At 42.8% G+C, this 23972-nt stretch overlaps 1 protein-coding gene across 2 annotated transcripts in view; it reads right to left on the minus strand.

The window, feature by feature from the left end:
* bicd1a (bicaudal D homolog 1a) overlaps nucleotides 1-23972 on the minus strand; it is a 298487-nt gene that overhangs the window by 58513 nt on the left and 216002 nt on the right. For both annotated transcript variants that reach the window (XM_068050823.1, XM_068050822.1), the window contains exons 5-6: nucleotides 19199-20287; nucleotides 3744-3895 (exon numbers count right to left, since the gene is read on the minus strand). In XM_068050823.1, the coding sequence (XP_067906924.1) occupies nucleotides 3744-3895; nucleotides 19199-20287 (1241 nt within the window). The remainder of the gene's footprint in view (nucleotides 1-3743; nucleotides 3896-19198; nucleotides 20288-23972) is intronic.

A 23972-nucleotide genomic window follows, 5' to 3' on the forward strand; every position in this document is an offset into this window, starting at 1 on the left:
GCCAGGGGCCTGGCAACCCCTTGTCACAGGCCTTCTCTTCTTCCCAGCAACAATTTGAAATTTAATGTCCATGTGGCGAAATTAATGTGCCTCTTTCTTGGCAGGTGAGGGCCTGCATGACATTGGGAATTCTGTGGCAAGTAGTTCACCTCCTTTCTTCCCAAAGCCTATTCACTCTTCACAAGGCACAAGTCTCTATTCTCCACTTAGATAGGTGCAGCTCCAACAATACTCAAGAAGCTCAACACCATCCAGGACAAAGCAGCCCACTTGAATGGTACCCCATTCACCACCTTAAACATTCACTCCCTCCACGACCAACGCACAGTGGCTGCAGTGTGTATCATATACAAGATGCAGTGCAGCAACTTGCCAAGCCTTCTGTGACAGCACCTTCCAAATTTGCAACTTCTACCCTCTAGAAGGACAAGGGCAGGACTTTGTTTAAAACTCTTAAATTTCAAAAGTAACAGGCTTACTAACTGAAAATTATTTATTTTCTTACACATATATATAGGGTTGCTTAAACATGGGAACACCATCACTTGCAAGTTCCCCTCCAGGTCGCACACCTTACCAGTTGCTGGGTCAAAATCCTGGAACTCCCTCCCTAACAGCACTGTTGGTGTACCTACAACACATGGACTGCAGTGGTTCAAGAAGGCGATTCCTCATCACCTTCTGGAGGACAATTAGGAATGAACAATAAATGCTGGCCTTGCCAGTGATGCGCACATCCCATGAATGAAGTAAAAAAATACACCCTTTTTGCGAGAAAATCCAATGATATGGGGTGCTCAATTATATGTTATACTCAGTGCACAAGAGATCTTTAAATTATACAATTTTTCTCCCAGATGATAACTAATTCCAACTACTCAAACCACCAGTCTCTTCATTGATGTGTATTCTGGCTTGACTCAAAGTTTAAGTGTTTCCATTCAAAAGCTGGTGGAAGGTGGAAAAGGTGACTGAAAGCTGATTGAGAATGAATACTTTTTTCTCTTGATTGTGCAGAAAACATCGCCAATGTGAAGGTGCCAAGGAAGGTGGGAGGAGGGGAAGTTTATTCCATTACAGGAGGAAAGAGGTGCGAGGATAAAGTCCTTGAAAATCTTACCTCAAATAAAAGGTTACAGTGAGAACCTGAGCTGGGATTAAAATGAGGGAAAAGTATTCAGTGGAGCAGTGTCCTGACGCCCTGTCCCTCAGAAGCTCCGTCCACCAGCTGACTTCCCTGAGAATGTTGGGGGGAGAGTCAGTCTCAAGTGTGACCGCAGGTTGGAAAAACTCTTCTCACTGACTTTTTAATCTCCCTTTTATGGGCCACTGTCTTCATCAGCAAGTGTTTGGCAAAGCTTTTCATCAGTTTACAAACATGTGATATGGAGTAAACTGCACGAACGAATCATTGCATCACCATGTGCCACATTGTTGTGAATAAAATGACAATTCCTTGCCCCTGCCCCGTTTCTGATTCGTGTGAAGTATAAACACCAACATGGACTAGTTGGATCGAATGGCCTGTTTCTTTGCTGTACATTCAACTTAATTTGTTCTGAAAATAAAAGGTTTGCTAAACAACCATTTTATGAAGACTGTGCCCCTTTAACTTTCTACCTATTCTGGGGAAATGTATTTTGTTAGCAGTTTAACAAGGCTTAACTAACTGTCCTGTTACTGCAAACAGAAAATACTATTTTTCAAAAACTAGTCGTTTTATATTCCTACAGCTGCATACATGCACATAATGATATTATCAGTTACTTTAAGTCTACTCAGCAGCAGCATGCATTACAGTTTATCTTTGAATTTTCTTGCCCTCTCTATTAGGCATCATGCAGGTGTCTTTGGCTAAGCAGATGGGCAGGTTCTGCACCCAGTGTCTCTTCAAACACTGCTTCTGAGCCACTCACTGGGAGATGCAGTAAGGTGGCCATTAGTGATCTGCCTTCCAATTCTCCCACCTCCTTCCCTGTGGGTAAATGCCTAGCTTCTGCTCGACACCAGGTCCACCTCATTCATGGTACTGAGACTGGAAAGTCCATGTGGTCAAAAAGGGAAGAAATCCATGACTTACCACTTAGCGCTGAACGTCACAGCACCAAGGTGTTTCTGAATACAACATTTTCATTTTTTCACCTATATTTGGGAAGTCTCTGAATGAGCTCCTTTTCTATTTGAAAACTAGTCTTTTCCCCCTCCTCCCATGGGAACTTTGCCCAAGGCTCCTTTCTGTTTGAGCCCTGAAAGCAAGCTATCACATCCTCTCCCACATCTACACACGCGCTTCCAGTAGAGGGTTACTGGATGATGATCAGTAGTGGGAAACCTGGAAAATTTCCTCTCTTGATTCCAAGCACACTGGGATCAACTACAAAAACCATTCAAGATCTCACCACCACCATCACTACTATCACCACATCCATCGCCCCCCACCCCTCCCACCCTGCTCCCCCCCAACCATTCTGGCTAACTCGGGACTGTTGGGGATTGAACCAGGACCTTCCTGGTTTGTGTGGGCTTAGCTTACTCAATGACTAAAGTTACAGAGTGATCAGGAGAACCAAAAGGTTCCTTTTGAATGTAAAGTTTACTCATGGGGAGCAGCTTATGTGGAACAGACTTAGACTAACATTCTATAGTGTGCGGCTAATGGGACCAATTGAATAAAGAAAATAAATTCCTGCCTATGCAAGTTTCCGATTAAGAGGCTTTTACTGTAATATAACATTAACCGACCAGAACATACACTTAACTTACTAAAATATGAAACAAAACAAAGGCACTCAAACTGTCATACTACAGTGGATGGGCTAGAGAAGCTCGCTAGATAAGAGTATCATAGTATCGTTACAGCACAGGAGGAGGCCATTCAACCCATTGTGTCTGCACTAGCTCTCTGAAAGAGCAATTTACCTGGTGCCACTCTCCATTCTTCTCCCCATAGCCCTGCACATTCTTCTTTTTCAGATAACAATCCAATTCCCTCTTGAATGCCTTGAATGAACCTGTCTCTACCACACTCTCAGGCTGTGCATTCCGGACCCTAACCACTCGCTGCATGAAAAAGTTTTTCCTCACGTCACCATTGCTTCTTTTGTCAATTACCTTAAATCTGTGCCTTTTTGTTTTCGATCCTTCCACCAATGGAAACAGTTTTTCCCCAACTACTCTGTCCAGATCCCTCATGATTTTGAATACCTCTATCAAATCACCTCTTAGCCTTCTTTTCCCCAAAGAAAACAGTGCCAACTTCTCCAATCTATCCACGTAACTGAAGTACAAAACATTATTGTAGCCTCTAATAACAGGAACTATAATTCTTAATTTTGTCATGATCAGTGAATTAGCCAATCAGGAACTATATCAAGCAGATTTGAAGCTGATCTGGCAGCCAATAAATACAATGGCATTTGTAGCGCAGAGTGGAGTGCTGAATCACCAGGATAATGGACTAAGCAAAATCTACCTTAAATCCAGTGCCAGCATTTGTAATACACTGGACAAGGCTGGCATGAAGATAGAAGTTTGAATACAACCAAGCTTCCCCATAACACCTTTATTCAGTGTTCCCTCAAATATTCAGTGAGACTGACCCAACAAACCTCCTATATAAACTGGGAGTTTAATGGTCTAATATTGGACACCCTTCAGTGTAAATGATGGAACCCTTCCTCCTCCTAAAAAATTACAACTAAAATATATAAGTTTCAACTGTCAAGAAAATCAAGTGTTCACACCTGGTGGCGAACATGGCACGTAAGGATGAGAAGGTCGCTGCATCCTCCTTCAGGGCCTTGAGTTCGTTTCGTAGTTTCATCATCGTCTCGGTCACCATGGTTTTCTCGTTTTCATATTTACTCTTCAGATTTGCCAGGGCAATTTCTGCTGTCTACAGGGATTAACAACATAAAAGTTTTAGAATCAAAGCCACCCACACAGCAAACCCTGTGGACAACGCTGGGGATCCTTCTAATAAATGAGCAAATGAATGCAATTTCCACATTTTTTTTTCCTTAAAACACTTTCTGGCCATGCATTGCCACAGGGCCTCGTCCTACAACATGACTACAGCTGTCAATGCTCATCAACTCTCAGCTGCGAGATATTGGCGGTGAGTCAGCTGCATACCCAAGGCATTATCCCACGATATAAATGTAACATGGTTAAAAACAGCAAGCGGCATCTACAACATGGGTTCAGAAAGCAGCCCACTATATTTCAGGGTGCATTCACTCTGCTGACACTGATATTTGGCTGCTCTATGCCGAATGGGCTCTTCCTGTGCTATAGAATTCTATAAGACACATCAGACTTAGAGTTATAGGGCAGAATTTTCAGTCCCTGCCAAAGTTGGGAGCAGATGCAGATGGGACCCAAAAATACCAGCACGGTCTGGCATGCCGATTTCCCGAACCCATTCCTGGCGGTGGCCATTTTGGCCAAGACAGGTTCAGGGTCTGGAAAGGCTGCACACCCCTGTGAGCTGGGCAGCTAATAAGGCTTATTAAGAACCATGTTAAGGGTAAGTAATGGAGGCCAACTTGGATTTTCCTATCAGCTTTCAGTTTCCCAACACAATGGTGTGCAGCTTAACTGCCTGGAGGTGGAAACCCAGCTGCAGGTCAGGGGGCCAGTATCCTAGGCAGGCCTACAGATCCACTGTGCCTGCCTGAGTGGAGGTGCAGCCAAAGGCCACCCTGTAGAGGGATTCCACCCCAAAAGTAGTGGCCTGGCTGCTTTTTGTAGTTTTTAATTAAATTCTTAAAAAACTGGCTGAGTGAGCACCTTTCTGTTGAAGCGCCCTCACAGTTACTTACCTTTTACTGCAGCCAGGTGCACCTCTGAAGCTGGGAGTCCTCTGATTGGCCTTCCAGCTTCAAGAGCCTGCTCATCAAACTTAATTGGGCAGAGAACCTGCCATTAAGTACATATTGCCTTTCCCTAATCCCTTCTGCCAAGATGCATCACCTCACATTTCTCTCAAACTCCATTTTCCACTTGTCTACCCATACTGATAGCCTATCTATGTCCTTTTGCAGTCAATTGGTATTATCCTCACTGCTTGCCACACCTCCAAGTTTCGTACCAAACAAAGAACAGTACAGCACAGGAACAGGCCATTCGGCCCTCCAAGCCTGTGCCGATCTTGATGCCTGCCGAAACTAACACCTTCTGCACTTCTGGGGCCCATATCCCTCTATTCCCTTCCTATTCATATATTTGTCAAGATGTCTCTTAAATGTCGCTATCGTATCTGCTTCCACCACCTCCCCTGGCAGCAAGTTCCAGGCACTCACCACCCTCTGTGTAAAAAACTTGCCTCGCACATCCCCTCTAAACTTTGCCCCTTGCACCTTAAACCTATGTCCCCTAGTAACTGACTCTTACACCCTGGGAAAAAGCTTCTGACTATCCACTCTGTCCATGCCGCTTATAACTTTGTAAACCTCTATCATGTCGCCCCTTCACCTCCGTCTTTCCAGTGAAAACAATCCGAGTTTTCCCAACCTCTCCTCATAGCTAATGCCCTCCAGACCAGGCAACATCCTGGTAAACCTCCTCTGTACCCTCTCCAAACCCTCCACGTCCTTCTGGTAGTGTGGCGACCAGAATTGCACGCAATATTCTAAGTGTGGCCTAACTAAGGTTCTGTACAGCTGCCACATGACTTGCCAATTTTTATACTCTATGCCCCGACCGATAAAGGCAAGCATGCCATATGCCTTCTTGACTACCTTATCCACCTGCGTTGCCACTTTCAGTGACCTGTGGACCTGTACGCCCAGATCTCTCTGCCTGTCAATACTCCTAAGGGTTCTGCCATTTACTGTATACCTCCCACCTGCATTAGACCTTCCAAAATGCATTACCTCACATTACCATTGGCAATTTTTGAAATTTTACTCTGTATTCCAATATCCAAGTCATTTATATCGATCAAAAAAGCAGTGGTCCTCGCACTGACCCTTGGGGAACACCACTATCTACCATCCTCCAGTCTGAAAAACAACTATTTAGTATGACTCACTGTTTTCTGTCCTTAAGCCAATTTTTTATCCAAACTGACACTGACACTCCTATTCCATGAGCCTCAATTTGTTAACCTGCCTTTTGTATTGCACTTTGTCAAACAATTTCTTAAAATCCATATAGACAACATCCATCGCATTCCCTCCTTCAACCTTCTCTGTTACTTCATCAAAAAAGTTCAATTAGATTAGTCAAGCTCAATCTGCCTTTTACAAATCCGTGCTGGCTCTCCTTAATTAACTCAAACCTCTCCAAGTGCCTGTTGATATCTTCCCCGATTATTGTTGCTAAAATCTTACTCATCACTGATTTTAAACTGATTGGCCTGTAGTTACCAGGAGTGTCCTTGCACCCTATTTAGAACAAGGGTATCATATTTGCTACTCTCCAATCCTCTGGCACTTCCCGCTTACCTGGAGAAGATTGGAAGAGTATCTAGAGAAGATTGGAAGATTACGACAAGCTCTTCTGCTATCTCCATTCACACTTCTGTTAGCAACCTGGGATGTAAGCCATCCGGACCAGGCGGCTTATCCACTCTAACTTAGAAGAGTAGGAAGTGACCTGATTGAAACATATAAGATCCTGGAGGGTCTGGACAGGGTGACTGTGGAAAGGATGCTTCCCCTTGTGGGAGAATCTAGAACTAGGGGTCACTATTTAAAAATAAGGGGTTGCCCATTTAAGAAAGAGATGAGGAGAAATTTTTTCTCTCAGAGGGTCGTGAGTCTTTGGAATTCTCTTCCTCAAAAGCGGTGGAAGCAGAGTCTTTGTATATTTTTAAGGCAGAGGTAGATAGATTCTTGATAAGCAAGGGGGTGGAAGGTTATTGGGGGATAGGTGGAAATGTGGAGTAATCAGTTCAGCCATGAACTTATTGAAGGACGGAGCAGGCTCGAAAGGCCAAGTGGCCTACTCCTGCTCCTAATTCGTATGTTTGTATGTTCTTAGCATAGTCAGCTTTTCCAGTACCTCCTGCCTAGCAATTTTAGCCCCATCCATTATCTCTACCATCTCTGCTTCTATCGATATTTTGTCAGCATCCTCTTCCTTACAAAACACCAATACAACGTACTCATTAAGTATTCTAGCCTCGCATTTCACCTCTAAGCATATATCACCTTCTTAGTCCCTAATAGGCTTCACCCCGCTCTTACCACCCACTTACTATTTATATGTCAGTAGAAGATTGTTCGGTTCCCTTTTATATTACCTGCCATTCTATTCTCAAATTTTCTCTTGCCAGCTTTACTTTCCTCTTCACTTCCCCTCTCAACTTATTGTATTTGGCCTGGTTCTCACTTGAAGAATTCACCAACATTCATCATATACGACTTTTTTTGTTTATCATATTCTCTATCGCCCTTGTCATTCAAAGAGCCCTATCTTTGGTTCCCCTGCCTTCCCCTCTTGTTGGAATGTACCTAGCCTGTACCTGAAACATCTCTTCCAAAAAGATCTTAATAGCATAATAAGTTTTCTAGTCAGCTTCAGACATTACCAAACAACACTTGCTTCTATACTTAAGGATATGCACAGTGGTTGGACTCCTTGTCTAAAATATTTAGAACTGATAAAATTCCAAAAAATCTAAATACTAGCTTTAAGAGGCAGATTTAACGAGGAGTCTATTGTCACACTCTTCTATTGCAAAGAGATTTAACTCAAATGTATTTAAAAGAAGGGCCAGACAAACCGGCCTACTTGGAATTTAGATTTGATTCAACCTGACCTGCTTCTCAAGCCCATTGCATCCAATCTCCAGGTCTAATTCATTGCAATCACTCCAGCTCACCTCTGTTCTACAGCTGGAAACTTGATCCAATTCCAAGATTTTGGCAAGTGCCAAATCATTGCTGAACAGAATGATGGGTATTTAAAATGTTCTCCCCATTCACGCAACTACAATCTACAGTCTTCAGGGCATTGGTGAGGCTGCACCTAGAGTACTGTGTACAGTTTTGATCTCCTTATTTAAGGAGGGGTATACTTGCATTGGAGGCAGTTCAGAGAAGGTTCACTCGGTTGATTCCTGGGATGAAGGGGTTGCCTTATAAAGAAAAGTTGAGCAGGTTGGGGTTATACTCATTGGAGTTTAGAAGAATGAGAGGTGATATTATTGAAATATATAAAATTCTGAGGGGCCTTGACAAGGTAGAAGTTGAGAGGATGTTTCCCTTAGTGGGAAAATCTGGAACTAGGGGGAATAGTTTCAGAATAAGGGATCGATTGGCCATTTAAGACAGAGATAAGGAGGAATCTCTTCTCTGAGGGTTGTGAATCTTTGGACTCTGGAGAACAGGCCATTCAGGCAACCTTGGACATACTTGTGGTCTTTAAGATCCATTCTTTAGATTAGAGATACAGCACTGAAACAGGCCCTTCGGCCCACCGAGTCTGTGCCGAACATCAACCACCCATTTATACTAATCCTACACTAATCCCATATTCCTACCAAACATCCCCACCTGTCCCTATATTTCCCTACCACCTACCTATACTAGTGACAATTTATAATGGCCAATTTACCTATCAACCTGCAAGTCTTTTTGGCTTGTGGGAGGAAACCGGAGCACCCGGAGAAAACCCACGCAGACACAGGGAGAACTTGCAAACTCCACACAGGCAGTACCCGGAATCGAACCCGGGTCCCTGGAGCTGTGAGGCTGCGGTGCTAACCACTGCGCCACTGTGCCGATGTGATGGGTGATGGGTGAGCCCAGGCACAATCTTTGGACTTGGAACACAGGTGTGATCAACCATGGCACAGCCCCCAAAAACATCCTTTTACAAGAAAGCCAAGCTCAAGGAAGGTTGGCATTCCCAGTATTATCTCGATTGGGGGGCGGCACAGTGGCGCAGTGGTTAGCACCGCAGCCTCACAGCTCCAGCGATTCGGTTTCAATTCCGGGTACTGCCTGTGTGGAGTTTGCAAGTTCTCCCTGTGTCTGCGTGGGTTTCCTCCGGGCGCTCCGGTTTCCTCCCACATGCCAAAGACTTGCAGGTTGATAGGTAAATTGGCCATTATAAATTGCCCCTAGTATAGGTAGGTGGTCGGGAAATATAGGGACAGGTGAGGATGTGGTAGGAATATGGAATTAGTGTAAGGATTAGTATAAATGGGTGGTTGATGGTCGGCACAGACTCGGTGGGCCGAAGGGCCTGTTTCAGTGCTGTATCTCTAAACTAAACTAAACTCCCCAAATTAAAATATAGAATTTCATGAAACTCTAAGTCCGACAGAACTCTAGATATCTTCCATGGATTTACTATTAGGATATTTTACTTTCCCCTTCTCTCCTCAAAGCATTGACCCATATTAGATAAAGTTCCACAATCACAAGTAGCCCTCACCCTAGTACTAGCTATTCTTGATGGTGAGTATTAGCAGGTCATTCAACAGTGGGGCACCACAGTCCAGACCCATTCTAACTACATCCAAGATTGGATCACTTAATATAAGTTATTTTATTTATCTCCTCTCCTTTCCCTCTTTGAATCTCCCTGCTAAGAGTGCAGAGAAACATAATCCCAAGATCAGCCAACAATCAACATCCAGCCACCACCGTGAATCATAATTTGAATATAGATTGGATTCTCATCACTTTCAGCCAAAGATCTGACAATATGTGAGAAGTGCCAATAATGCAGTTTCACCCCAATATTCCAACTAATTCTACAGGAGGGATGGGTAATTAGAAAAATCTGTAATAATGACATTGATGAATCATTACTTACAGGTGTTGCTCCACCGGTTTAGAGATGATTTCCAAATTAACCAGTGTCTATACACATACCTCTCATGAAGTCTCACCTATTACTCTTAGTGAAAGGGGAGATAATTCCTTGTGGACAACCTCAGCTCATGAAACAAAATGCCATGAAAACTACAGTGCCGAGCTACTGCTGGTAAGTCACAGAAAGCATTAGATCTGACGCATCGCAAATCTTTACTTTCTGGAAAACTTGTTTTGCTCATCAATTTTATACACTTTTCACTGGAAGCTATTGATTTCTTAATATCACATCTATCTATTTGACTCAGAGAGAACCAATGCTGGCTGGGTTCGGAAATTAGTTCCTTCATTCTTTAAAGATAAAATAAAAAGTGGCACCACTGGGAGAACTAATAGTGCTGTGGAATTACATTTAAAAATAAATAATAAAGCAAGCCAGCTATTTAAAAATCAATAACAAACATTAGTTATGTTACTGTTGCCATGCCCTGTGAGTAGTTGTCTGTTTTTTCTCCAGTCAGTAAACACTGGTCTGCAATTGTCAAGTTGCCAACTGGTATCTGCAGCATGATGTAACTTTTCAATGCACTGCTTTCTTATGAACACTGCAGCCTGATGGGCAATCTTTATCTTAAGTGTTGGTTTGAACTGGATCTCAATGGAGAGTGCATCTGGGGCTGGAGATAAAAGGGGAAAATCAAACTCTCTGGCGTAGGACACCCATCTGGGCCTCCCCATGGGAGGCACAGCCGATGTTGGCAGTCAGGCCTTATTTACATCCCATATTTATCTGTGATACTACTTTTATTTTCTACACCAAATGTAGCAGTGCAATTTCAGTAAAACACAAACTTGAATACGTTATTTTAGAATTTTGTAATATATTACTTTCCCTACCAGCTTTCATAGTCTGTTATCTTTTCCTTTTATCTTCCAAGTACTGATTAAAAATATTACTGAAGCCACTACTGAAGAGAAGGGTGGCGCTATTCAAAACAGAGAACCGTCCCACTCTGAAAAGTAGTGTGAGAGCAACCTACATTCAGATAGTACAAAGAGTGAATGTTGTTTCATCTGTGATCAAATCAGGGGATCAGCTAAGAAAGAAATTTACTGGTCTCCTAAAGGTTGCTAAAGTAAGTGGACTCATAAATTGCATAAAATGACACTGTTACAATACTTCTTAACTGCATTGCATCATAAAATTCACCACAGCATAAGAATGCATGGCTTTCGATCAGCTATTCACCTACTTCCCAAATACAGAACATAACCTTATTTTAGCATATTTAGTTTTTTTTGCCGGCTGTGTTTGTCCTGTAGCCCAATTAATGTGAACGAAGCCTGCAGCCAACATATGATAAAGCTTGCAGCCTGTCTTATATAAATGTGCCTGATATCCACTGGTTGAGGCAAGTTTCCTTCTCCACCAGTTCCAGCCACCAGCCCTTTGCAAGACTAGGTTGTGTAAGGTACACAATAGCTAGTTATCTTGGATACCTAGATGGGCCCATACTGCATGCTTCTTCTGACCCTGTATGTTTTCTTCCAGTGCCAGCAGGTAAAAAGAGGGGAAACTGGATTCCATAGAGGCATTCAGGCAGATGTCAATTAATCATTTGCTCAGCTGATACTCATGGATGGTGCAGTTTGATGTAAATGAAGTAATGAAACCCAAAGAAACCAGATAAACAAAGAACCCTTAGGTATACACACAGTTGCTTGATGCAACTACCAAGTAAACTCCTCTTTAAGGAACAGAAACCAAGGTAGCTGTACAGGCTAACTATCCAGCACCCATTACTGGTGCTTTAAAATAGGCATTTAGAGTTATAGAGTAATTTACGGCATAGAAGGAGGCCATTTGGCCCATCAAGTCCATGCTGGCTCTCCATAGAGCAATCCAGCCAGTCCCAATCCGCCGTTCAATCCCATAACCCTGCAAGTTTATTTCGTTCAAGTGTTCATCCAATTTCCTTTTGAAATCATCGATTGTCTCCGCTTCCACCACCCTCGTAGGCAGCGAGTTCCAGGTCATTACCACTCGCTGCGATAAAAAAAGGTTGTCCTTATATTTCCCCTGCAACTCTTGCTCAAAACCTTCAATCTGTGTCCCCTAGTCCTAGTACCATCAGTTAAAAGGTACAGTTTTTCCTTAAACAAACATCATGAAAGGTCACAGACCTGAAATGTTAACTCTGCTTCTCTCTCCACAGATGCTGCCTGACTTGCTGAGTATTTCCAGAATTTTCTGTTTTTATTTCAGATTTCTAGCACCTGCAGTAATTTGTTTTTATAACAGTTTTTCCTTGTCTAACTTATATAAACCTGCCATAATCTTGCACAGCTCTATCAAATCTCCATGCAATCTGCTTTGCTCCAGGGAGAACAACTCCAGCTTTTCCAACCTAACCTTGTAACTAAAATCCTTCATCCCTGGATCCATTCTGGTAAATCTCCTCTGCATTCTCTCGAGGACTCTCACATCCTTCCTAAAGTGTGGTGACCAGAACTGGATGTAATACTCTAATTGGAGCCTAACCAGATCTTTATAAAGGGTTATCATAACTTCCCTGCTTTTGTACTCTATGCCTCTATTTATGAAGCCCAAGATCCCATATGCTTTGCTAACCACTCTCTCAATATGTCCTGGCACCTTCAAACATTGATACACATGCACCCCCAGGTCCTTCTGTTCTTGCACACTCTTTGGAACTGCACCATTGAGTCTATATTGCCTTACCTTATCCCTTCTGCCAAAATGCATCATGTCACACTTCTCTATATTAAACTCCATCTGCCACTTGTCAGCCCATTCTGCTAGCCTCCCTATGTCCTGTTGCACTTGTGATAATTCATATTTGGTGACTTTGGGGCAACCCAAATTTACTCATATTGTTCCATCAAAAAGGTCCATCATTTATGGGCCCTGTTCAAGAGGACTAGGGTGCACGTTTTCCTGACATTATTTTTGAGACCTTACAATCCTAATGCATGATATTACTGTTAGACAGGCCCTCAGTGGTAACCAGGGTGATGCAATGGCATAGTAAGGCACATATCTAACTTCACCAGGATGTTGCCTGGTATGGAGGGCGCTAGCTATGAAGAGAGGTTGAGTAGATTAGGATTATTTTCATTAGAAAGACGGAGGTTGAGGGGGGACCTGATTGAGGTGTACAAAATCATGAGAGGTATAGACAGGGTGGATAGCAAGAAGCTTTTTCCCCAGAGTGGGGGATTCAATTACAAGGGGACACGAGTTCAAAGTGAAAGGGGAAAAGCTTAGGGGGGATATACGTGGAAAGTTCTTTACGTAGAGGGTGGTGGGTGCCTGGAACGCATTGCCAGCGGAGGTGGTAGACGCGGGCACGATAGCGTCTTTTAAGATGTATCTAGACAGATACATGAATGGGCAGGAAGTAAAGAGATACAGAACCTTAGAAAATAGGCGACAGGTTTAGATAGAGGACTTGGATCAGCGTAGGCTTGGAGGGCCGAAGGGCCTGTTCCTGTGCTGTAATTTTCTTTGTTCTTTATATCAGACCTTAGCACCTGCTAACATAGGTTGCCTGCACTCGATATGCATCAACACTACAGACATTATCACCTCTGTGTCCCCTTGTTCTAGATTCCCCTACTAAAAGGAAGAGTCCTTTCCTACCTACCCTTACTGTGCCTTTCACTATTTTAAACAAGTTAATCAAATCATCCCTAACCTTTCTATCTTTATCGGTTTATTACATAGTATTACATTACATAGTGTTTACAGCACAGAAACTGGCTATTCTGCCCAACAGGTCCATGCCTTCTCTTCACCACAAACCGTCTGCTTAAGCCCATCTCTGCTGCCTCCTCTATCCTCACCTCCAACAGCAAGTGTGAGGAGCTCATGGATTTCTTTGTCTCAAAGAGCGAGACCATCCATTCAGCTGCTTCTGCCACTTCCCTCCCTTCCCCTAAGCCTCATGGCCAAATTTCCCCTAATTTCTCCCTACCTTAGCCCTAAACTCACATCTCGTTCTATTTCCCCTCTAAGGGCAGCATGGGAACACCACTATCTACAAGTTCCCCTCCCAAGTCACACATCACCCTGACTTGGAACTATATCACCGTTCCTCCGCTGTCGTTGGATCAAAATCTTAGAACTCCCTCTCTAACAGCACTGTGGGTGACGCGCACCAGATGAATTCAAGAAGGCAGCTCACCACCATCTTCTCAAGGACAATTAGGAATGGGTAACAAATACTGCCCTCTCCAAGCTCACCTTGGCCATGAAACCAACCTCCTGCTTCCTTGACCCTATTCCACTGAACTGCTAACCACGCAATTTCCCTTCCTGGTCCCCATGTTAGCTGATATTGCTAATGGTTCTCCCTCCTCAGGTACTCTTCCTCTCCCCTTCAAATCTGTCATCACCTCGCTCCTCAAAAAACTTACCCTTGATCCCTCTTTGCAAACTACTGCCCATCTCTAAGTTCGCTTTCCTCTCCAAAGTCCTTGAATGTGTCATTGCCTCCCAAATCCATGGCCATCTTTCCCACAATACCGTGTTTGAATCCGTCCAAATCAGGTTTCCACCCTTGTCACAGTACTGAAACAGCTCTCATCAAAGTCACAAATCACATCCTATGTGACTGTGAACGTGGTAAACTATTCCTCCTCATCCTTCTTGAGCTGCCTGCAGCCTTTGGCATGGTTGACCACAGCATAGAAACACAGAATGGTAATAGCACATAAGGAGACCGTTCAGCCTGTCATGACTGTGGTAACTCTCGGTGAGAGCAACACAACTAGTCCTACTCCCCGATATTTTCCCTGTAGATCTGCAAAACTTTTCTCTTCAGATAATTATCCAACTCTATTTTGAAAGCCACGATTGAATCTTCCTCCACCACACTCTCAGGCAGTGTATCCAGATCCTAACCACTCGTTGTATAAAAAAAGCTTTTCCTCGTGTCGCCTCTGATTCTTTTACCAATTACTTTAAATCGGTGACCACTGGTCTCGACCCTTCTGCAAATGGGAGCAGTTTCTCCCTATCTACTCTGTCCAGATCTCTCATGATTTTGAATACATCTGTCAAATCTCCTCTCAACCTTCTCTTCTCTATGGAGAACAGTCCCAGCTTTGCCAATCTATCCAAATAACTGAAGTCTCTCATCCCCAATATCTCTCCTCTGTCATTCAGCTGGCAGCGATTGTCATCACCTGGTTCCATTCTTATCAATCCAGTTGCAGCCAGAGAATCTCCTGCAATGGCTTCTCTACCTGCTCCCGCACCTTTCCCTCTGGAGTCCCCCAAGGATCGATCCTTGGTCCCTCCTATTTCTCATCTACATGCTGTCCCTCTGTGACATAATCTGAAAGAAACCATGTCAGGTGCCACAGGTAGGCTGACGACATCTACTCTACCTCTCCACCACCTTTCTCAAACCCCCTCTCACTGTTTCTGATGTATCACAGTGCTTGTCTGATATCTATTACTGCCGGATGAGCAGAATTTCCTCCAACTAAGTATTGGGAAGGCATCGTCTTCAGTTCACACCACAAACTTCATTCCCTAGCCACTGCCTCCATTGAACTGGCTGAGGCTGAGCAAGACCATTTGCAACCTTGATGTTGTATTCAACACTGGGATGAGCTTCTGACCACATATCTGCTCCATCAACAAGACCTCTATTTCTAACTCTAACAGTGTTCCAGTCTGCTCTTGCCTCAACTCATTTGCTGCTGAAACCCTCATCCACGCCGTTATTACCTCTAGACTCGACTATTGCAATGCTCTATGGCTGGTCTCCCACCTGCCACCCTCCATAAACTTGAGCTCATCCAAAACTCTGCTGCTCATATCCTAACTCGCATCAAGTCATCCATTACCTCCGTGCTCAATGACTCACATTGGCTCCCGGCCCAGCAAAACCTCAATTATAAAATTCTCATTCTTGTTTCAAATCCCTCTATGGCCTTGTCCCTTCCTATCTCTGTAATTCACCTCCCGCCCTACAAGCCTTGGAGATCTCTGTGTTCCTCCGATTTTGGCCTCTTGCGCATCCCTGATTTTAATTGCTGCATCATTGCTGGCCTTTCCTTCAGCTGCTTAGGCCCTAAGCTGTTTAATTCCTTCCCTAAGCCTCTTCACCTCTCTTTCCTCCTTTAAGACATTCTTTAAAACCTACCTCTTTGTCTAAGCTTTTGTTCATCTGTCCTATTATCTCCTTATGTGGTGCTATGTCAAATTTTTGTTTGATAATGCTTCTATGAAGTGCCTTGGGATGTTTTATTGCGTTGAAAGCACTAGATCAATGAAAGTTGTTGTTCCACATGAACCTCCTCCCACTCTTCCTCATCTAACCCCATCAACATATCCTTCTAATGCTTTTTCCCTCGTGTGTTTATCTAGCTTCTGCTTAAATGAATCTATGCTATTTGCCTCAACAGCTCCTTGTGGTAGAGAGTTCCACATTCCAATCACTCTGAGGAAAGAAGTTTCTTCTGAATTCCTATTGGATTTATAAATGGCTATCTTATATTTATGGCCCCTAGTTCTGGTCTCTCCCATAGGAGGAAAAAGTGTCTCTACTTCAACCCTTTCATAATCTTAAGGACCTTTATCAAGTCACCCTTTAGGCATCTCTTTTCCAGAGAAATGAGTTCCAGCCTGTTCAATCTTTCCTGATATGTATAATCAGTTCTGGTATCATTCTAGTAAATCAACTTTTGCACCTTCTCCAGTGCTTCCATATCCTCGATATGAGATGGAGAACAAAACGGTACGCAGTACTCCAGGTATGGTCTAGCCAAGATTCGATACAAGTTTACAATAACCTTTCTGTTTTCGAATTCTAGAAATAAACCCCGGTGCTTTATTTGCTTTTTTTTTTAATGGCCTTATTAACCTGTGTCGTCATGTTTAGTAATTTGTCTATTTATAACCCAGGAGAGTCCTCTGTTCCTCTACCCCATTGAGACACTTATTTTCCAAGGAGTATGCGGCCTTCTCATTCTTCCTACCAAAATGTACCACCTCACATTTATCTATATTGAAGTTCATTTGCCAATTGCACACTATTCTGCAGGTTTATTAATGTCTTCCTGTTTTTTTTTACAGTTCTTCTCTGTATTAACTGCACCCCACAATTTGGTGTCATCTGGAAATTTTAAAATTGTACTTCCAATTTTTGAGTCCAAATCATTTATGTAAATGGTGAACAATAGTGGTCCCAGCACTGATCCTTATGGATCATCATTTACTACCTTGTGACAGTCTGAGTAACTACCTTCAACTCCTGCTCTCCATTTTCTGCTTTGTATTAGCTTGCTATCCATTCTGCTACTTGCCCTGACTCCACATGTTGTGACTTTGGTCATGAATCTACTATGCGGTACCTTATTGAAGGCTTTTTGGAAATACAAATATAGTACGTCTACTACATTTCTGTTATTTACACTTTCAGTTACTTCTTCAAATAATTCATTAAGGTTGTTCAAATATGACCTTCCCTTTTGGAATCTATTATATAATAAAGCACAAGTTTAACAAGTCTCTCTTTATAACTCAGTCCCTTCATCTCTGGTATCAATCTGGTGATTATATTGTTGGATTTTTCCAAGGCCAATGGGCTGAATTTTGAGGAGAGGGCAGAGATCCCACCACCAGTACTAAAACTGGGAGGCGACTCCGTTTCAGCGGGAAGCCAGACCCGCAGCGGCATTTTGCCAGTGACAGCCAATTAAGTGGCTGCTCCTGGGGCCGTTGTCCAAATAAGGACAGCAGCCCGCCCACAAGCGCTGCCGACCCTTAGCAGTGCCACCACTAACTGTGGCCAGTACTGAGGCTGCAGCTGCAGGGAGAGGGCACCTCAATGGTCAGGTGCCCTCGAAGAGCAGTAAGTACTGTTAGGGGAAACCAGGGGGCCAGGCATGGAGGCCCCAGTGATCGGTGGGGTGGGGGGGTCCAGTGCTAGCTGCGGAGACTTGGGCATGGGGGCGATCATTGCCGCCGGAGACCCTTCTGTAGACCATGGAGTGTCCATAAAGGAGGGTCCCCCCAGAGCATACTGGGAGGCTGCCAGGTTTTACTGGGCAGTCTCTCCACGCAGGGACGGGCCTTCTCAATGCGGGCAAAATTACAAGAGGTAGGAAGTGGCCCTTAATTGGCAACCCAGCGGGCAAGCGATCCATCTTACCCGCTGCCATGCCACATTGCTAGTGGTGGGAAGGTGTTGGGCTCCTCTCCTGCTGCCTACCCCGCCATTTTTCCAGTTTTCCTGCCTCCCAGCCCATTGCCAATGGGCCCAGAAAATTCCAGCCAGTATGTTCTCCTTAAGCATCACAGCATTAGAAACGGACACAATGCAACAAAGGAGCTCAGACCAGCCCTTACTAGCACTGTTGCAGTACTCCCTTAATTTTATATCCTATATGTTAGACTTTATAAATTTGTGTTACCAGCATGGAGCTTCATGCACCAGGAGCACATATTGAAATTTGGTTGCAGATGTCAATGGACCCAGAACCATTGTCACTCCATTAATTCTTTACCTCACGATGAAGCGATTAGCCTTTCAATCTCTTTTTGTGCCTGCAATGCAGCTTTTATTGACACATATACCTGGACCCAAAATTGTTTTTTTTACATCTAGCCCCAAGAGCGTTTCCATTTCCATCTACCATTCACATGTCCAAAGCTATCATCTCACATTTAGTTACATAAAACAATATCAGCAACTGTTATATTCAATTACTTTATCTGTGCCCTTTTGCAATCTCCTGCTCTCACCTTTACAATTCAATACAACTCCTAGTTTGGCAACACCCACAAACTTGGAAATAAGCAACTCAATTCCAAAATTGAGGTTATTTATATTTATACGGAATAACTAGATGTCTGGGCACCAGTCACTAGAGGATACCACTTATTTCTGGCTGCCTGTATGAGCGTGTCCTTTTATTCCAATTCTCTTCCTCCTACCTCCCAAATAATTTCCTATCCATGGCACAATATTATCTCCAATTCCATACAACTCAATTTTAGCCAGCAGCCTCTTGTGTAGAACTTTATGAAATGCCTGTTACAATTCCATGTATATGACATCCATTGATATACCTCCATCCACCAGCTTTGTGACTCTATCAAAGAACTTTATTAGTTTAGTTAAACATGGCCTGCCTGTCACAAAACCATACTGACTTTCTTTCTCAGTTTCTATCCATTACTCTGGACTCTAATAATAGACTCTAACGATGTTAAACTCACTGCTGTGTAGTTAGTTTGTTTCAGCATCTTTTCTTGAGTTTCATCAGTACCCCATTAGACATAATCGGGCTTCACAGGTGATCCAGAAAACTATATGTGCATACAAGACAGCTAAACCAAGTGTATGGGAAGTTCAGGACTTTCCAGTTTTACTTGCTGACCCTACCTGCTTATTGGCCTTCAGAACTGTCCGTAAAGTTGCTATCTGCTCACGTTTTGTACTCAGCAGCGATTTCAGTTTCAGGATCTCTTCCATCAGAACCTCTTTGTCCTTATCGATCATTGGTGCCAGCTCCCGTGCAGCTGCCCGTTGCCGCGACAACTGCAGAGATCGGTCTACTGCCTTCTGCAGATGTTTTATCTGATCCTTTATGATGGCATTCAGGTTGTAGATATTCATGGGCTCCTTTCTGATGTCACTAGTGTCGGAGACAGGGGAAGAGGGAGGAGCAGTTATTATAGGTGATAGCGTGGTGCTGGCCATTTTTGTAGGGCTCTGTTGTGCATTTTCTTTACCAGCCTCCATTTTTTCTTTTGAGGAATGGTCCGGCGAGGCCATGCCTCTCCGGGCAAGTCGGGGAGACAAAATTCCCCTTGGATCATCTGGTCCTTTCAGGCTTCCACTGCGGGTGACCCTGCTTTGCCTGTAATAGTCCAGCATGACCCTGTTTGGGGTTTCGTTATTACACAAGCAAACATGGTGATAGAGCTGTGCAAGTTCCTCACTAAAAGTTACCAGTTCATCCTGGGCTGTGTTGAGTGTATTATGACCCTCATTTGCCATGTCTGTCAGTGTCTTAATTTCTGTTTCAAAATGTGTTATTTTTTCATTATATTCTTTGTTCATTTTCTCCAAGCAGCTCACTTGCTTATCCAGCTCTTGCACGCGGTTTTCATATTTTGTCTTTTCCTCTGTGTATGTCTCCACACATTTGTTGTATTTTTCCTTCAAGCATTTGAGTTCAGCTTTGAGATCGATTACCTCAGTGATCGCTACTTTATACTTGCATTCAAGAATTTCTAGCCCATTTATGTCCACCTCATAATCATGGGTTTCTTCCCCAGACTCCCGCCCTTTCTCATTTTCCAGGTTGGTCTTCAACTCCTTGTTGACCTGGAGTCTCCTCATTGCATTGACGTGCTCTGTCAGACTGTGAACTCGTTCGTGTTGCTCAGTAAGTGCACCCTTGGTATGTTCCAGTTGTGTCTGTGATTCCTGAAGATTGACCAGGAGGATGGCTTTTTCTCGCTCTACCTGCAGTGAAGGTTAAATAATAAATTGTGGAAGTTATGTTATAAGCACTTTCAGACACACACATACACATATATATAATCTCTGATATGAAAAGCCCTAATTCTACAGTTAAGATATTAATACTCTGAGTTCAGAAGGTACCTTGATCTATTTCCTATATTTCTTAGGCTTTCAAACTTCCACCGCACTGTGTACCTTTTTTCGGATGAATGAGTGCCTTTACTCAATTACCTAGAAGTATACTTTCTCTCATGCATATCTCTTTTCACAATTTTATGTCCCTGACATATCTATGCTGTTTTCTCGGTGCCATTTTCTACACGGTATCTGTAGGCAATAAACCAGATTATACTTTACCTTCAATGGTTGAATAAATCACCTAAATGTGACCAAATTTCCTATCATAGGCAACTCTTCGCTGTTTGCACCTGCTGTGTTGGAGGGCAGTATACCTTTACAGATTGGAGAATGGATCTAATGGTTGTTTTCTAAATATCTGTATAGGGTAATGCAATCTGAAGTGTCCCATAACCCTAAATGTCAGTAAAAGATTTTTTTACTGATATCCATTATCTTTTAATATTCAGAACTACTGGTCAAAGCAACTGGTGTAGAACCCTTCCAAATAGGGCACCATCAGTTTCTATTGCAGGGAGATCATAGCTGAGAATAGCAGGTCTGTAGACACTGATTTTAGAACAGAATTTCATGGTATCACATTTGCTATGGAGCTGGGGAAATTCCTGCATCCAGAAACATAGAGAAATACCTCTGTTAAAGTTATAGAACCTTTAGTTATAATGAACTATGGATGTTCGGAAAGCTGCATCACCATAGCATTCTCTTGCTGAACCTGCAGCCCTGAGGGTTTGGGATAAAATATAATAATGGGTGTAACCAGCTTATTTTCAATAGGCTTGATTGACAATATATTAATGACAGCATTAGATTTGTAGAGAAATGATCAATACAACAGTCCACTTGATCCCACACACAGGAAACAAACCAGTTAGGTACAGATTGAATAGAATATCCCTTTAACTTCCACAATGTTTATTACTTTAATCATGTTACTAAGTCTTGGTGTCCTGTAGCACCAGTATAAAGTAGTATTGTTTGCTTCTGGGTCATGGTTACTGGTAACCAGATTATTATTTACCAGAATTATTTACCATTGATTGGATTTAGGAGAAGAATTGAACACAGTGAATTGCTCATCTATACTTTTTGCTAACGGACAAAAGATCCTTTAAAAACCTCTCAAGGTACAGCAATTATTTTTGTTTGATTCTGTGAAATCCTGCAGTAGTGTAGCAAGATAAATTAAATTCACTGAATCAGCATGCCAGTAAAGATTACTTTGCTGGAGAAAAGTATGTACATCCAGTGTGAGATGAGGGCCTTGGATTGTCCAATTAGTGTTTTAGTACTTGCACTTCTGCCTGGATCAATATCAAAATCTATATTGTTGAGAAGACAACTCAAGAACTGTTGTAGTGGCAGCTTTACCCAGATACAAGCAACCTTCCTCATCAATTTAAAGCAGTATTTCACACAAGTCCTTTTTCTGTTGTTTGACTAGGAATTTTATGGGGGGGGGGGGGGGGGCGGGGAAGGGGGTGTGAAATTGCAAATATCACGTCTTACATTTTGCAGCAACAAATCTGAGCAGTGACACACACTTCAGCCATGCCCCAGACTCCTTCCTGTTGGCTGCTGAAAGTTGTTTCCTCTCAATGAATGCAGTTGCTGCAGTGGTCAGTGAGATGAAAAAAGAGGCTAACTGTTACATCTTAATTCTAAATTTGGAATTAATATAAATAGATATTTTCCACTGACAGCCAGGTCAGTAACCAGAGGACATGGATTTAAGACATTTGGCAAAATAACCAGGGGTGAGGTGAGAAGAAATATTTTTTTTTACGCAGCAAGTTATGATAATCTGGAATGCACTGCTTGAAAGAATATTGTGTGCCGGTTCAATGATAACTTTCAAAAGGGAATTGGATACTTACTTGAAAAGGAAAACTTTGCAGGGCTATAAAGAATAGAACAGGGCAGTGGGATTAATGAGATAGCTCTTTCAACAAGCTGGCAGAGGCACAATAGACCAAATTGCCTCCTCCTGTGCTGTATGATCTTATGATCCTATATACAAGCAGTGTGCAGCATTACAATGGTCAGAATATATAAGGGTCATATATTCACACTCAAATTTAAACAGATTCAAATACAGAGCTCATTGCACGAATACAGGCATTGTATAGTAGGTTTATTTTGTGAGTGTTTAAAATCTAAATTCATGGGTGGGTCACAAACTCGTGAGTGCATTTCATGATCTTTGCAATCAGGGAAACAACAACTGGTGGACTTTTCTATTTATTTCATGAACCTTCATCTTTTAAATGCAAAATCTGCAATGTTTACAGAGAAATTGGAATTTAATTACTACAAATGATCCCTACACTTCAAAGGTAATTACTCAAATTTCTCCACAAAAGCAAAATACTGCGGATGCTGGAAATCTGAAACAAAAACAGAAAATGCTGGAAATACTCAGCAGGTCAAGCAGCATCTGTGGAGTAAAAGGAAGAGTTAACATTTCAGCTTGATGAATTTCCCCAATCCCGACAAATCACAAAGATGTTTGTTCACCTAATGGTGTATTTCCGTCACCTCTTGCTTATGTACTGGAAAACAAATGGCTCAAAGTAGCTTCAGAGCAGGTGCATTGTATAGACCTTCAACTATCGTGACACTAAGATGTTCTACACATATCATCCCGAACAGTCGATGATGGACTGTGAACGGAACTCTTTGTTCGCAGCATCACTAGAATAAGCTTCATGATGTCAATCAGGGGGAGCCTGACACAAAATGCCTGTCCCTACTCATTCCTGTAACCAACAGATTTCAAGACATAAAACATACGAACATACGAATTAGGAGCAGGAGTAGGCCATTCGGCCCTTCGAGCCTGCTCTGCCATTCAATAAGTTCATGGCTGAACTGATTACTCCACATTTCCACCTATCCCCAATAACCTTCCACCCCCATGCTTATCAAGAATCTATCTACCTCTGCCTTAAAAATATTCATAGATTCTGCTTCCACTGCCTTTTGAGGAAGAGAGTTCCAAAGACTCACGATCCTCAGAGAAAACTTTTCTCCTCATCTCTTTCTTAACTGGGCGACCCCTTATTTTTAAACAGTGACCCCCCTAGTCTCCTACAAGGGGAAAAATCCTTTCCACATCCACCCTGTCAAGACCCCTCAGGATCTTATATGGTTCAATCAATATGTTACATCCACCGGTTCCCCTTTATCCACAGCACATGTAACTCCCGCAAAGAACTCCCATAAATTGGTTAAACAGGATTTCCCTTTCACAAAACCATGTTGACTCTGCCTGATTACTTTGATTTTTTCTAAATGCCCTGCTATAACGTCTTTAATAATTGGCTTCTAACATTTTCCCTAAAATAGATGTTAAGCTAACTGGCCTGAGTTTCCTGCTTTCTGTCTCCCTCCCTTTTTGAATAAAGGAGTTAAATTTGCTATTTTCCAATCTAACGGAACCTTCCCTGAATCTAGGGAATTTTGGAAAATTAAAACTAACGCATCAACTATCTCACTAGCCACTTCTTTTAACACCCTAGGACGAAGTCCATCAGGACCCGGGGAC

Source organism: Heterodontus francisci, chromosome 18 (assembly GCF_036365525.1).
Source record: "Heterodontus francisci isolate sHetFra1 chromosome 18, sHetFra1.hap1, whole genome shotgun sequence".
Classification (NCBI taxonomy): Eukaryota; Metazoa; Chordata; class Chondrichthyes; order Heterodontiformes; family Heterodontidae; genus Heterodontus; species Heterodontus francisci.